Source organism: Polypterus senegalus, chromosome 3 (assembly GCF_016835505.1).
Source record: "Polypterus senegalus isolate Bchr_013 chromosome 3, ASM1683550v1, whole genome shotgun sequence".
Classification (NCBI taxonomy): domain Eukaryota; kingdom Metazoa; phylum Chordata; class Cladistia; order Polypteriformes; family Polypteridae; genus Polypterus; species Polypterus senegalus.
The window spans coordinates 246,754,916-246,767,725 of record NC_053156.1 but is presented as its reverse complement, the minus strand read 5'-3'; the positions used below and the strand labels follow the sequence as shown (position 1 = coordinate 246,767,725).

The following is a 12,810-nucleotide window of genomic DNA, read 5'->3' as shown; positions in this document are numbered from 1 at the left end:
TATGCAAAAAATGCAATCTACCTATCCAAAAACACACACACACCTATTTTAGTATGCCCAGAGCAAATGTCACAAATGGTGGTGATATTTGCTAAGTTATAACATATGTTTTAGTGTATGTCCATTTGGGGGACGTTCATGGTTTGGGTTAAATAAACTTTTACCAATTTACTCAAAAGCTACAGTGCTGCTGCTGCTTTGATCGTTTAATTGTATTTCGCTACAGTTTGAGGATTTTTATTGGCATTACCATCATTGTTTGTGTTGTTTGTGTTATTGTAGGACTGTGTAGGCCATCAGATGTTAAGACCAAACATCGCTAGTATGTGAAAATAATATAAAACAATATAATCGGACATTCACTTCGAGTCCAAGTGTTCATAGGTCTGTATTGTTTAAAAACAACGTTGCGTTGCCCAGGGTCATTTCTGGGCAACAAATTGTGCTGTGCATAGTGCAGAGAGTGCAGACGCTAGTGAGGCACACAGCATAAACATTTCTTTGTGTTCCAGTTCGGTCTGGACCAGTTTTTGAATAATATCCAACTGCAGAGCCTGAGCACAATAAGTCACTGCAGGTCTACTCCAGCAGTTATAGGATGGAACTTAAGGTTAGGCGTTAGTATGGTTAGCATGTTGGATAAATGGTTATGGTTAGGGTTTGGTGTGGTTAGGATGTCTATTAATTTGACTTGTGACGACATATAAATGTTTATCACCAAACTGCTTGTCTAGACACTTCTGCCCTGAAACTGTTGACGTAGACCTGTGCTGACATATGGTGCTATAAAACAAGGATAGGCATCTCTACATGTGGCTGAAGTAATGGGCCCTGACCACTGAACTGCCTCTGCCCAGAAATAACCCTGTTATCTCCCTCTCTCTATACATTTTCTCATCATCTAAGGTGCTGTTTCTGTGGCTTTTGCTGCTACCCATACAACTATTGCATAGTCTCGTAGTACTTGCAGCTGTTGTGTAGTGCCTATTCAAGTTTTGGCCATTCCTAAACTTTGACATTTCATGCTAGTTCCTGCATGGTTCCCTCAGTCAGAACACCTAGGTGGGGCCCGAACAATAGTTCAAGCCCAGGGGACCCCCGCTTCCTAAATCTGCCCCTATGTATATCTCAAACTGCTTTGTTTAATTTCACAGTTACAGGAACAAAGAGAATATCCTGGCAGTAGAGGCAGGCTAGGAACTAACCCTGAGAGGGTTGCCAATCCATCAAATCGCATGGGTAGATTAGCTAATTAATGTAACCTGCATGTTCAGAATGTGCCAGCAGAAAAACACCTAAACGGGTAAAGACACGGAAAAAATGTACATGAGTGGCACAATCTCGCGGAACTGAAACGCTAACCACTGCGCCAGTATACAATTCCTGCATGCATCCATTTTCAGAAACCGTTATGTGTGCCATTTAATGCGCCGGCATCCCGGCCAGTGCAGGGTGCTGCTTTGCACTCAGGGCTGCTCTGGCATTCCACGACCGCTTTAAAATACACTAAACAAATAAATCAACGATGCAGAAATGTAAGTTTAACGCGACTTTCCTCCTCCGCTTTGGGTCACATATTATACGTCATTTCTCACTTCATTTTTCACCCTGCCATGGGTCAAGCAAGCAGTGCGCTAAAGACGTTGTGATACCCGCGCAACTGGAAGAAACGCGCGGCTGCCGTCGCCTTTTGGACATAACGAACAATATTTACACTGAAGTGAAAAGGACAGGCTGTAGGAAGAAGTCAATAATAAAGGTACAAAAAAAAAAAACAGTAGCGCCGCCTTTAAGAGGTGTGGGTGGACGCCAAAGGAAGTGGAGCGTCTGAGGGGAGCGGCGCATTCACCCAAACAGAGCCGGCAGACACAAGGAGGCACAAGGGCGGGCTTGGCGCCGAAAAGTACCACGCTGGGCCGCCCCGCGGATTGGGGGCTATCGCTACACGGTGAGAACCTTTCCATTTGTTTTTGTCTTTTTTTTTGTTTCGAGAGCTTGGTGAAGAGTAAGCGTATCGTCCCTGTTTATCCATGTAAGGCTGCGGAGAGGTTAAGAGGCGGACGGAGGGCTGGGGTGAGGAGTTCGCAACTGGTTTCCGTTATTTGTGGCTTGGGTTCCACTTTTGATCGGACCTTAGGTCGACTTCGTGCGCCGGGGGTCCGATCAGCAATTCACTTGTTACTTGTCGCGAGACGTTTTAGGAGGCGTCCTGGTCATGTGTGGTTTGTAGCAGCGGTGACACATTGCTAAACTGAAGGAGTTATACATTAGCCTTTAAGAGTTAAAACAAAATGAAAGGGGAGTAGTGAAAACTTGATGAGTACTCGATGAGCCCACTGGGGGCGCCATGCAACAAGTCGAGACCCTCTTTCTTGCGCTTAGATGGCCTTGTATTTGTTATGTAAGCTTTCTCAGTATAGCGCCTTTCACCATCGTGTGACCTGTAAACAAGTGCACGGCATATCTTGTCAATAGAAAAGTTAAATTCATAAATTTGTAGAAAGAAATAGATTCGGGCTTTAAAGGTAAATGTGCAAGGATGCAGCGTTTTGGGTTCGTATCGTTCAAACGTACTCCCAATGACAAAGTGCGTTTACCTCCTCCTAAAGTCCCATGTTAGATTAAATTGCAACTCAGAATTGTCCTTTGTGTGTGTGAGAGAGAGACAGAATCTGTGAGTCTAGTGTTCTTTAATTCACTGTGCCCGGTGGTGTTCGGGATCCAAATTGTTGCTTCAACAAGTGACACTCAAATTTAAACGCGTTCACGTGTGCAGGATATGAGTGAGGACTCGGGATCGAATCAGTGATGGGGTAACAGACAAGATCCCAGTTAGAGTCCGTCTGCACCAGCGATCATCTTTAAGTCCTTCCCTCTTTGAACTGGTTACGCAGGGGTGGGCACAAGTAGGTTAATACTGTTAATAAAGCTACTGTGTTTATCATAGCTGGCATGTCTTCTTTGATACAAACAAGTGTAAACATACTTTAATAAAGCTATGGTGTTAATAAAGATATTGGAATAATCATAACGTGCATGTCTTTTTCCATCCTATCAAGTGTAAACCTACTTTGCCAGCCCCTATGATTATGTATGTGTTGAGACAGTCCAGTCTCTCTCGGGTATGCTCTTTGCTGATGATATTGTGTTGTGCAGCCCAGAAAAGAGGAAGCTGGAAGAATGAATGGAGAACGGCTTTGGAAGACGAAAGTTTGAAGATAAATGGGAAGAAGACAGACAATAAGTTGTTTAATGATGATCAGGATTCACAACTTAGCTTGCATTGAGACCAATTGAAAATAGTGGATACATTTAGATGTCCGTGTTCAGTGGTAGCTCAAGATGGAAAATTAGATGCAGAGATAAACCACAGAGTGTAGTGTGGATGGAACAATTGGAAGAAGTCATCAGGAGTATTGTGTGATTTGAAGAATTAAGGCAAAGGTTAAAGATAGGGTTTATAAAACAGCTGCAAGTCAGGCAATGATGTATGGTGCTAAAGCATGGGCCGGAAAGGGAGTGCAGTAGAAGAGGTTGGATGTGGCAGAAATGAGAATGTTGAGATGAATGTGTGAAGTTACAAAAAAGGACGGAATAAAAAATGAGACAGTAAGAGTGGAGTAGATATCTACAAAAGTAGGTGAAACAGGCATGGACATGTGAGGAGGAGAGACAATGAATATGTGGGACCAATGGAAGTACAGGGGAGGAAAATGCAAGGGAGGCCAAAGTGAAGGTGGATGGATAAAGTAAAAGAAGATCTGAAGAAAAAAGGCTGGACTGAGCAGGAGGTGCAGGACCGAGCTGTTTGGAGAAGGGTGATCAACCACATCAACCCCACAAAGGGGTTGGAAAAGATGAAAAAGAAGTGTTGTGAAAACGGACAACTAGTTTATTCCACAATTCTTGTACATTTGTCTGGTGTTTTTTAGTACAAGACAACTCACAAAATCCTATTCATTATAGTTGTTTGTTTATTATTTATTTTTTTAAGATCAAATGACCTGCTTAGGGTTACAGAGGTGAAATGGGAACCAGCAGCCTTGTGGTTTTATAGTCCAGTACCTTAGCCTTTATGCTGCACTGCTGTCTTTGATAGAAGAATGTGTTCTTTATATCTGTAGACACCACAATATGTGTAAGTTGGCAGGAAAAATTGTTGCAAACTTCTAAATTGGAGCAACTGTCATCTGTTTCTTCCGTGCCAGGAGTCAACGTTTGACTGGATGCCAGTCCACACCCAGATTCAGTCCCCCACATACACCAACGCTGTTTAAAGTTGGCAAACTGCCTAACAAAATGCCTGAATAAAACCAACAAGAACACAAGGAGATTCCGAATGGAGACCTCTTTAGACACGAGATTATTAGTAATGAGATTAGAGCCTGCAACACTAACTGCTGTGCCAACAAACCGTTTTTGGATAACCTTTTGGCAGATGACTTCAACTACCACATGCACAGAAATGCTTTTTTTCTATTTTATGAATTTTTCCAGTAGCTAATCACTTTGGTGGCACAGTGGGTAGCGCTGCTGCCTTGCAGTTCGGTTCACTTCCTGGGTCCTCCCTGCGTGGAGTTTGCATGTTCTCCCCGTGTCTGCGTGGGTTTCCTCCCACAGTCTAAAGACATGCAGGTTAGGTGCATTGCCAATTCTAAATTGTCCCTAGTGTGTGCTTGGTGTGTGGGTGTGTGTGCCCTGTGATGGGCTGGCACCCTGTCCAAGGTTTGTTTCCTGCCTTGCACACTGTGATTGGCTCCAGCAGACCCCCGTGACCCTGTAGTTAGGATATAGTGGGATGAATAATCACTTTGGATTACAACACTGTCACTTTCTGTATTGGTTTAATGGCAATTTTCCGGGTTCAACAAGGTTGGCCAGCTGCCCCCTCAGATGGGAGTTACAGCAGGAGTTTTTAATGGCTGGCAGTGTTTCCTAACACCGGTCTCTCTTAGTTATATGAATGTTGACCTTATTTTTGGCCCAGGGCACAGGGGTGTTACAGAGCAACGCTTTACATTTATGAAGTAACTGTAGTATCCCATTAATCTGTGTTGGTGCATTTTGTTTTCTGAAAATGAGTGCTTATTTCTGTTAAAAGTGAAGAATTCTACCTTCTTACAAATCAAATCTGTAACAGAAATGAATATATCAAGATGGCCAAAAGCTTACCTAGTTAGTAACATTTGTATTTTACTTGTGTTGCTATCAATATACAGTAGCCATTTTATTATTTACAAAGTAACAGGAAGAAACAGTACAGTTAACGGATACTAACGAATTGTGAACCCTTGACGATTTTATTGATTACTCAAGGAAGTAAAAAAAACAAATACTCTGGATGGAATTTTTGATGTTGCCAAATGAGACCAGGAGCTGACTATTTAGTTAATAACGTGATTTATTAACTTCAAGAATTGATTTCTAGTTGCAGCTTTTTAAGGTCATGTTTGCTAACTCTTGCAGTCAAAAAAAAAAAAAATGACTGGCTGGATGAATACAGAAAACTGTTAATGCCCAATGCGAATAATTGCATGTTGTCGGGTAATGTGTTGGCATTTTGGCTTTTTGGACAACATTGCAAATGCTGAACTGTAAAAATTTCAATTTTCTATGGTGAGAGTTTGAACAGGTGAATGTCAGCAGTCAGTGAGCGCATCTACTGTATTTAACCTCTAGAAAACCATTTGTAGTGAAGATAAAGATATGTGAGACTGGGGAGATTGAGCAGGGGATCGATTGTTCTAGCACTGCTGCATAACTGTAAAATAGTGTTATTTAGACTTGCTGTAATAAGATGACATTTAATGTTGACATCTTCCTACTTTTTTGGAAATTTGAAATCCTGGCTATATTTTCCATGATCATATACTGTATTTTGCAGATACTGTTTCATTGATGTTAGGTAGAATGCCCAGAGGGGACTGGGCGGTCTCATGGTCTGGAATCCCTACAGATTTTATTTTTTCTCCAGCCGTCTGGAGTTTTTTTATTTTTTCTGTCCCCCCTGGCCATTGGACCTTACTCTTATTCGATGTTAATGTTGATTTATTTTTTTATAATTATGTCTTTCATTTTTCTATTCTTTAATATGTAAAGCACTTTGAGCTACTGTTTGTATGAAAATGTGCTATATAAATAAATGTTGTTGTAGTGTTGGGGTTATGGGTTACGATGTGCAGATTGTGCATCTACATAGTTGTTAGTGGGTGGAGCTTTGAGTATTTATTAAATTCTTCTGTCAAATATTGGTATGTTTTTAAATAAGAAAAAAATGCTACAGAAATCTTCTATAGTCTTGTGCAAGTATTATGTTGTCTAAAATTACAGTTCAAAATAAGTGGTGTTTGTGCCATAGATATACACAAATTCTTGTATATTTTCAACCTGAAAGAACTATTATTAATACTTTAGAAATTAGTTAAGGGAAAAAAGAGCACCTTGGTGAAAGCCCCCCGTTACAACTATCTGCATGATCGTCATGGTGATGGGTTTTTGATCAGGTTGCAGGTATTTTGTATATATGCAGGTCGCTATAGCCAGCAGTATGAACAATAAATATGAAAGTTCATGGAATAAGAAAATACAGTAAATACCAGAACAGCCAAGAAGTTATTTAAATGAGCAAATTTTAATGTTCATTTTGTTTCTAGCTTGTTCAAAATAAATTATATAATTTCAGAGATGATTCAGGTGACAGAGAGAGGCTCCAGACAGAGAGAGTCCAGAGGAGTGTTAGTGGGACAATCCCAGGACACAAAGGAGCTTAGTCTGTTACCCTATGGAATTGACGTTTAAGCAGAGACCCAGTAAAGGTATTGAAAATTTAAAAAGCTGGCCTAAAGTAGGATCTTCACAAACATTGTTTTGAGAAGTATGTTAGAACTTTGTGGGTTGTATCGACGTCTGACTTTACCTGGCAATTTTATAATGTTTTTGTAGCTTAGTGCAGGTCTTCAGGGATGGATAATGTACTGTGCACACCAAGAAAGTAAACTTATAGTGCCAAAGTGAAAAAATGAGCTCTAGCATTGCTCGAAAGAATCCCAGATAGAACTGTCAACCCTTCTGACTTATCCATCAGCATTTATGTGCTCACCAGGTTTGTGCCACTGAAATTCAGTAAACACAGTAAAGATAAACTCATAGATTCTATTAGTCTACTGCAATCAAGTGTAACTCCATGCTGGATTCATCTCAATTTGCCTCTGACGTAATGTCTACCATTCATATTGTGTGCCAGTTTTTGCATGTATTACATTTTTGTTTCTTGATATCAGATTTTTTTTAATTACCGGTAATTAATGATATATATTAGAAATTTAAAATGTGTTTTATTTTTAGATCAATTCAATTAAAACCCAGGTTTGGATAACTTTTATTCATAACACTGTTTGTAGAATAATACCATCTGTGACAAGACAAAATGTTTTCTACGTGTTTATTTATTTAATGAAAATGGCTATTAAAGTAACTTTCTTAAATTTTACAAAAAAAGTTATTTTGTAAAACATATAAATTCTAAACGGTATTTAAAGCGGTGTTGTTGGTTATAAAACTCGCCAGAAACGGAACTAGCAGAAATCGATAGAATTGCTCATTTCTAAGTTGTATTATTAGCTTGAGTAACGTATGGAGTTTTTAACAGTTAGGTAACACAGATTCAAAAGATCTGCATAATACTGTGAGAAAGGATTTTACTCCAACTGATTTTTTTTCCATCATCATTGCATATTTTTCACAGTGTTTAGTTGACAGCTGATTAATAGTTTATCTTGCTGAATATTTTCTTAATAGAACTAAATTTATCTCCAAAAGCTTTATTTTAAGATAAAGTAATAGTTTGGACTCTCTTACAGACCAGTAAAAACAGCTGCAGCCAGCTGTCTTCTATAATTACTGACAGAGCACTGTGGGAGAATTGTAGTCCACAAAGCAGTGACATTGGTGGACTTTTAGACTACACTGTCATTACAGATCCCATCCCATCACATCATCTCAGGGGGGTTATTGGTCTCATAAATGACTAAAATTGCTACTGTGTTATCTTTCTTTGACCTTTCTGATTTTGACTTTTGTGTTTGTCCATTTCAGATCATTGTCTTACGGCACGACCCAGCTGTTGTAAAGCTTCAGCTCAAGGAAGGATGGCTTAACATTCCCCTGAAGAATCTTGTAATACACATACGAATTTGTAGTTTCTTCAGTGATGGAAGATCTTATCGGACCAAAGTTTGCTAAGCCATGATTCCACTTTAGTCAAGGTGAGAGAAGCTCTGCCATCTTTTGTGACGTTGTGGGGGTTGGAGAAGACCAGCCTTGTGGTATCGTGCACAGCAGGGCTTCTTGTAGAATGGCTGAATGTCATAATATTGTGGTGTGTGTTCAAAAATGACATCTACAAGCTATTCTATTTATTGTAAAATGGCAGGACTGGCATTTTTAATTTGTAAAAATTATAGAAAACAGTTAACTAACTTTAGAACATAATTTTGTGTGGAAAACGCATATGTACAGTATAATGTTTGTGCCTTTGGTTTACAATGCCGCTCATGAGATGGTTGACCACTGTATCAGGTTACCGCCATTTGAGACAATGATAAAAGAAATCGCTTTGTAATGCTTTCCAGACTGGGGGCTTCATTTTATTTATTTATTTATTTATTTTTTCCTGAAAGTTTGCAGGGTTTTGTTTTCATTGTGCTATGATGGGCTTCAAGAACCTGAAAGCTGACAGTTTTACAGTTGGATGAGGAGGTGGCTTAAATTAGACATATTAAGCAAAATATTCAAATTGTTAACTGTAATTGGCGATTTAACTGGTTTGGGATTTTCTAGGAGTGGAGTGAAGACTTTTAATAGTTGAAAATTGGGCATTTGATTAACTTCCCACCAAACAATTTAAATTAATGTCAGTCTTTGGAGTCCTATATTTTCTTCTTCTTTTAGCATCCATCCACCCACTACCTCCCCTCCCAAACTGCTTATAGCTTGTGTGGAGGGTGTTACACAGAAAAGGTGTTACACTTTTAAAATGAAGAATATCCACCCTGCCACCCAAATATTAAGAACACCCAGGAAAAAGCCCCTTAAGATTAAACACACAAATATATAAAATGATCCTTATTTGCTAGAATAACTATTTACAAATACACACATACATACACATCCCAGAAACAAACTCCCACACAATGATGATTACAGTCCTGGAAAAAAAAGTCCATACTGTAAATGATGGAAGTGATTCTAGAAATTGAAACTACGGTTAAATGATAGAAAGAAGAGCGGAACAATCCCATTCAGTAAACTGCTTCCTGGAATATGGATAGTGAAATTCTGTCTTACCACCGGAGTCCAGAAGAATACTCTTTGGAGGTGTGCTTCTTATCCAAGAGCATCAAAGGACTGGATTGGGAGGAAAAGAACACACTGCTGTCCTTACATCTGGTGGCCGAGCACCATCCTTCTCCACTACGAATGTCCAGTAACTGAAAATGTTTAGGAGCTGCTATGGATGATGTTGATTAGAAAATGGTCCACTCAAAGTCCCGCCACATCCTTCTCGTCTGGTTTTATTGGTACAATGCATACAAACTACAAATCCCACAAGCCCCTCCACATCAGTGCAAACCTGTTTAAAGTCACTGAGCCCAATTTACAAACAGAAATCAGTGCACCAGTGTTGTCATTCACATTTAACAAACACTCAACAGGACATACTTACATAGAAACAAAAAAACCCTATGTGGCCCGCTACGTTCTTATTCTTTAAGGTCCTCCTTTACACACTACCACTGTCTGCAGAAGATGTGCACAAATGCACAGTAAAGTATAATATCCAGGAGTGCAGAAAATGAAGACTTGGAAGCTCTCTTTATAGCACAAATTCTAAATAAATTTTTTCACAAAACTTTTTTAATACATTGAGACCATGTCTGTTGCATTAGACTGGTCACATAAAGGAAATAATTGAAAATGATTAGGGCCATGATGGCATTGGAGCTGTTACACTGCCATTCAAACACCTTCAAAATTCATTAATAATATATTTCTCAATAAGGGCAGAATTCATGAGGTTGTGTGGTAAAACTGGCTGCAAACATGGGGAACAATAACAGTCTTTAGTCATTTGGGCAATTTTCCAGAATGAAAACAATAATAAAACATAACATCAAAATATGTTTTATTGCTTCTAATTAAGCAGTTGGGTTGGAAATAACATTTGCAGGAACTGTGACCTTCCAGGATTAAACGTGAGGATCTCTATAAAACAGCAACAACTTTTACTTCAGTGCCGTTCCTTTTTGCTTGTTGTGACTGTCCCCTTTTTGTGTTGCTCAACATTTCTTCAAACTGTGTCTCTCTCTCTCTAGTCCAACCTTAATAGGTCACTATATGGGCCTTTCTTTTTAGAATTTTAGTATTTTTAACATTAATCTCATTATGTCCTGCCACGTGCAAAGGTTCGCTGACAACACTGCTATCGTGGGCTGCATCAGGAGTGGGCAGGTGGAGGAGTATAGGAAGCTAATCAAGGACTTTGTTAAATGGTGCGACTCAAACCACTTACACCTGAACACCAGCAAAACCAAGGAGCTGCTGGTGGATTTTAGGAGGCCCAGGCCCCTCCTGGACCCTGTGAGTATCAGAGGTGACTGTGTACAGAGGGTGCAGACCTATAAATACCTGGGAGTGCAGCTGGATGATAAATTGGACTGGACTGCCAATACTGATGCTCTGTGCAAGAGAGGACAGAGCTGACTATACTTCCTTAGAAGACTGGCGTCCTTCAACATCTGCAATAAGATGTTGCAAATGTTCTATCAAGACGGTTGTGGCGATCGCTCTCTTCTACGTGGTGGTGTGCTGGGGAGGCAGCATATAAAGAAGAGGGACACCTCACGCCTGGACAAACTGGTGAGGGACAGTTTGACATTCGTGGCAGAGAGACGGGCGCTGAGCAGGCTCCTGTCAATCATGGAGAATTCACTGCATCCTCTGAACAGGATCATCTCCAGACAGAGGAGCAGCTTCAGTGACAGACTGCTGTCACCGTCCTGCTCCACTGACAGACTGAGGAGATCGTTCCTCCACCACACTATGTGACTCTTCAGTTCCACCAGGGGGGGTAAACATTAACACTACACTAAGTTATTGTCTGTTTTACCTTCATTTTTATCACTCTTTAATATTGTTCTTTATCAGTATGCTGCTGCTGGAGTGTGTGAATTTCCCCTTGGGGTTAATAAAGTATCTATCTAACTATCTGTCTATCTATTAGCAGAATTCCATATGCTGTTTGCTGTATGTGTTTTGAGTTTTGCACTCATCAGTCTGAAAGTACCACTGACTTGTATGGTACATGGTTTTCATCTGGTTTTGGTTGATATATTGGTTATGTTTTTAATAATAATAATGTATTTTTCTACTGGTAATGATACTGAGTGGTTGTTTTACAATTCTAATAAGGTAAAATGTTTTGCAGAATGATCCTATTTATAAAATGCTCTGAGATCTCGGTCAGTTCGGAGCAAACATTGCCATCCCCTTTTTACTAATTTCTGTTCTGGTAGGTGGATTATATCACCATGACATTGGTCTATACCTGTACAACACCACAGCACAATACATCTCCACTTGTATTGCCAACAAAGAGGATGTTGCCCACTTTTCCCATGTTCAGCCTCATTTTGTTCCAATACCTTTCCTTTCATACAATTTCATATTCATAGTAGCTGTTTTGCATTCTGGTTTTCATGCACAATAAAGTATTTATTTTGGGTGTAACTATTTTCATCAAAAAATATATAATACCAGTAACGGCGCACTGCACGGAATACACTTGACTTGAACATTCCTAGTTTTCATGCTTTTTCCTCTGTACATTTACCATTTGTTTGCTCAGACGTTGATGCGCTTGCTGCTTCTTGAGCAGCTCTTCTCTTCCCCACCCTAGTGGCCTGCCTCTTCTCTTCTTCCGTCATTTTTGCATTAAAACTGATTAAGTTGGTGTTTGTGTTGCAATTACTTAGTATGTTTTCCTTACTTTTTCACTTAAGCTGGCACTTAAGTCTTCAATCTGCTTCAAGAAAGATGTAAGATATGAAAAGGTTGAGAAAGTGACGGTGAAGCGAAAGCGCAGTATATGTGTACCAAATTTCAAGTCAATACGTCAAAACAGTTTGCGAGCTACAGGTGATTTAAAATCCTGGACAGACAAACGAACAGCCACGGTAGCGTATTATATAAGAAGTGATAGAATTTTTCAACTGTCTAATACCAACTGATACATCATTGTGAGTATTTAATTCTCAGTTTTGAACCTGTATTTTAGAATGCTGGTCATTACTCAGGCCTACAGTGCTGACGTCATGGTGAAGAATGTTTCGAAAAGGCAAAAAAAGACACAGCAGCAGTAGTTCTCAAAGCAGTGAAGTGAGCACAAAAAGTAAGGTGAGTGGAATTTTAAACAAATGTTGATCTGCTGGTGGATGTGCTTTTTTCACAGTGTGATGAATTGTTGTGCTTTGATGTTTATGGTTATTATTATCATTTACTTCTTTGGCAGATGCTTTTCTCCAAGGTGATCTCACAACATTTATGATACAGCTGCTTACACTTCTTTGCGGTTTTCCAGTTGGAGCACAGGCAGTTCAAGTGACTTGCTCATGGTCACAGAGAGTCAGTAGTGGGATTTGAACCCACATCCTCAGGACTTGAAGTCCAAAGCCTTAACCACTGCATCACAATGCCCATTATCAGGCAGTAATGTCCTAGAATATGAGTCCCCAACCTCTCCTGGGGACTCTG

The 12,810-nt window shown here is 39.8% G+C and overlaps 1 protein-coding gene across 2 annotated transcripts in view; it reads left to right on the top strand.

Annotated features, from left to right (window-relative positions):
• Window positions 1-1,640: 1,640 nt before the first annotated feature.
• Window positions 1,641-12,810, top strand: part of itgb1bp1 (integrin beta 1 binding protein 1) — a 22,689-nt gene continuing 11,519 nt past the window's right edge. Inside the window, exons 1-4 of one of the 2 annotated variants that reach the window (XM_039748879.1) lie at window positions 1,641-1,948; window positions 6,683-6,815; window positions 8,095-8,264; window positions 12,335-12,453. In XM_039748879.1, coding sequence (XP_039604813.1) covers window positions 12,382-12,453 — 72 coding nt within the window. In that variant the 5' untranslated portion in view covers window positions 1,641-1,948; window positions 6,683-6,815; window positions 8,095-8,264; window positions 12,335-12,381. The remainder of the gene's footprint in view (window positions 1,949-6,682; window positions 6,816-8,094; window positions 8,265-12,334; window positions 12,454-12,810) is intronic. The other variant, XM_039748878.1, reaches the window with a different exon arrangement.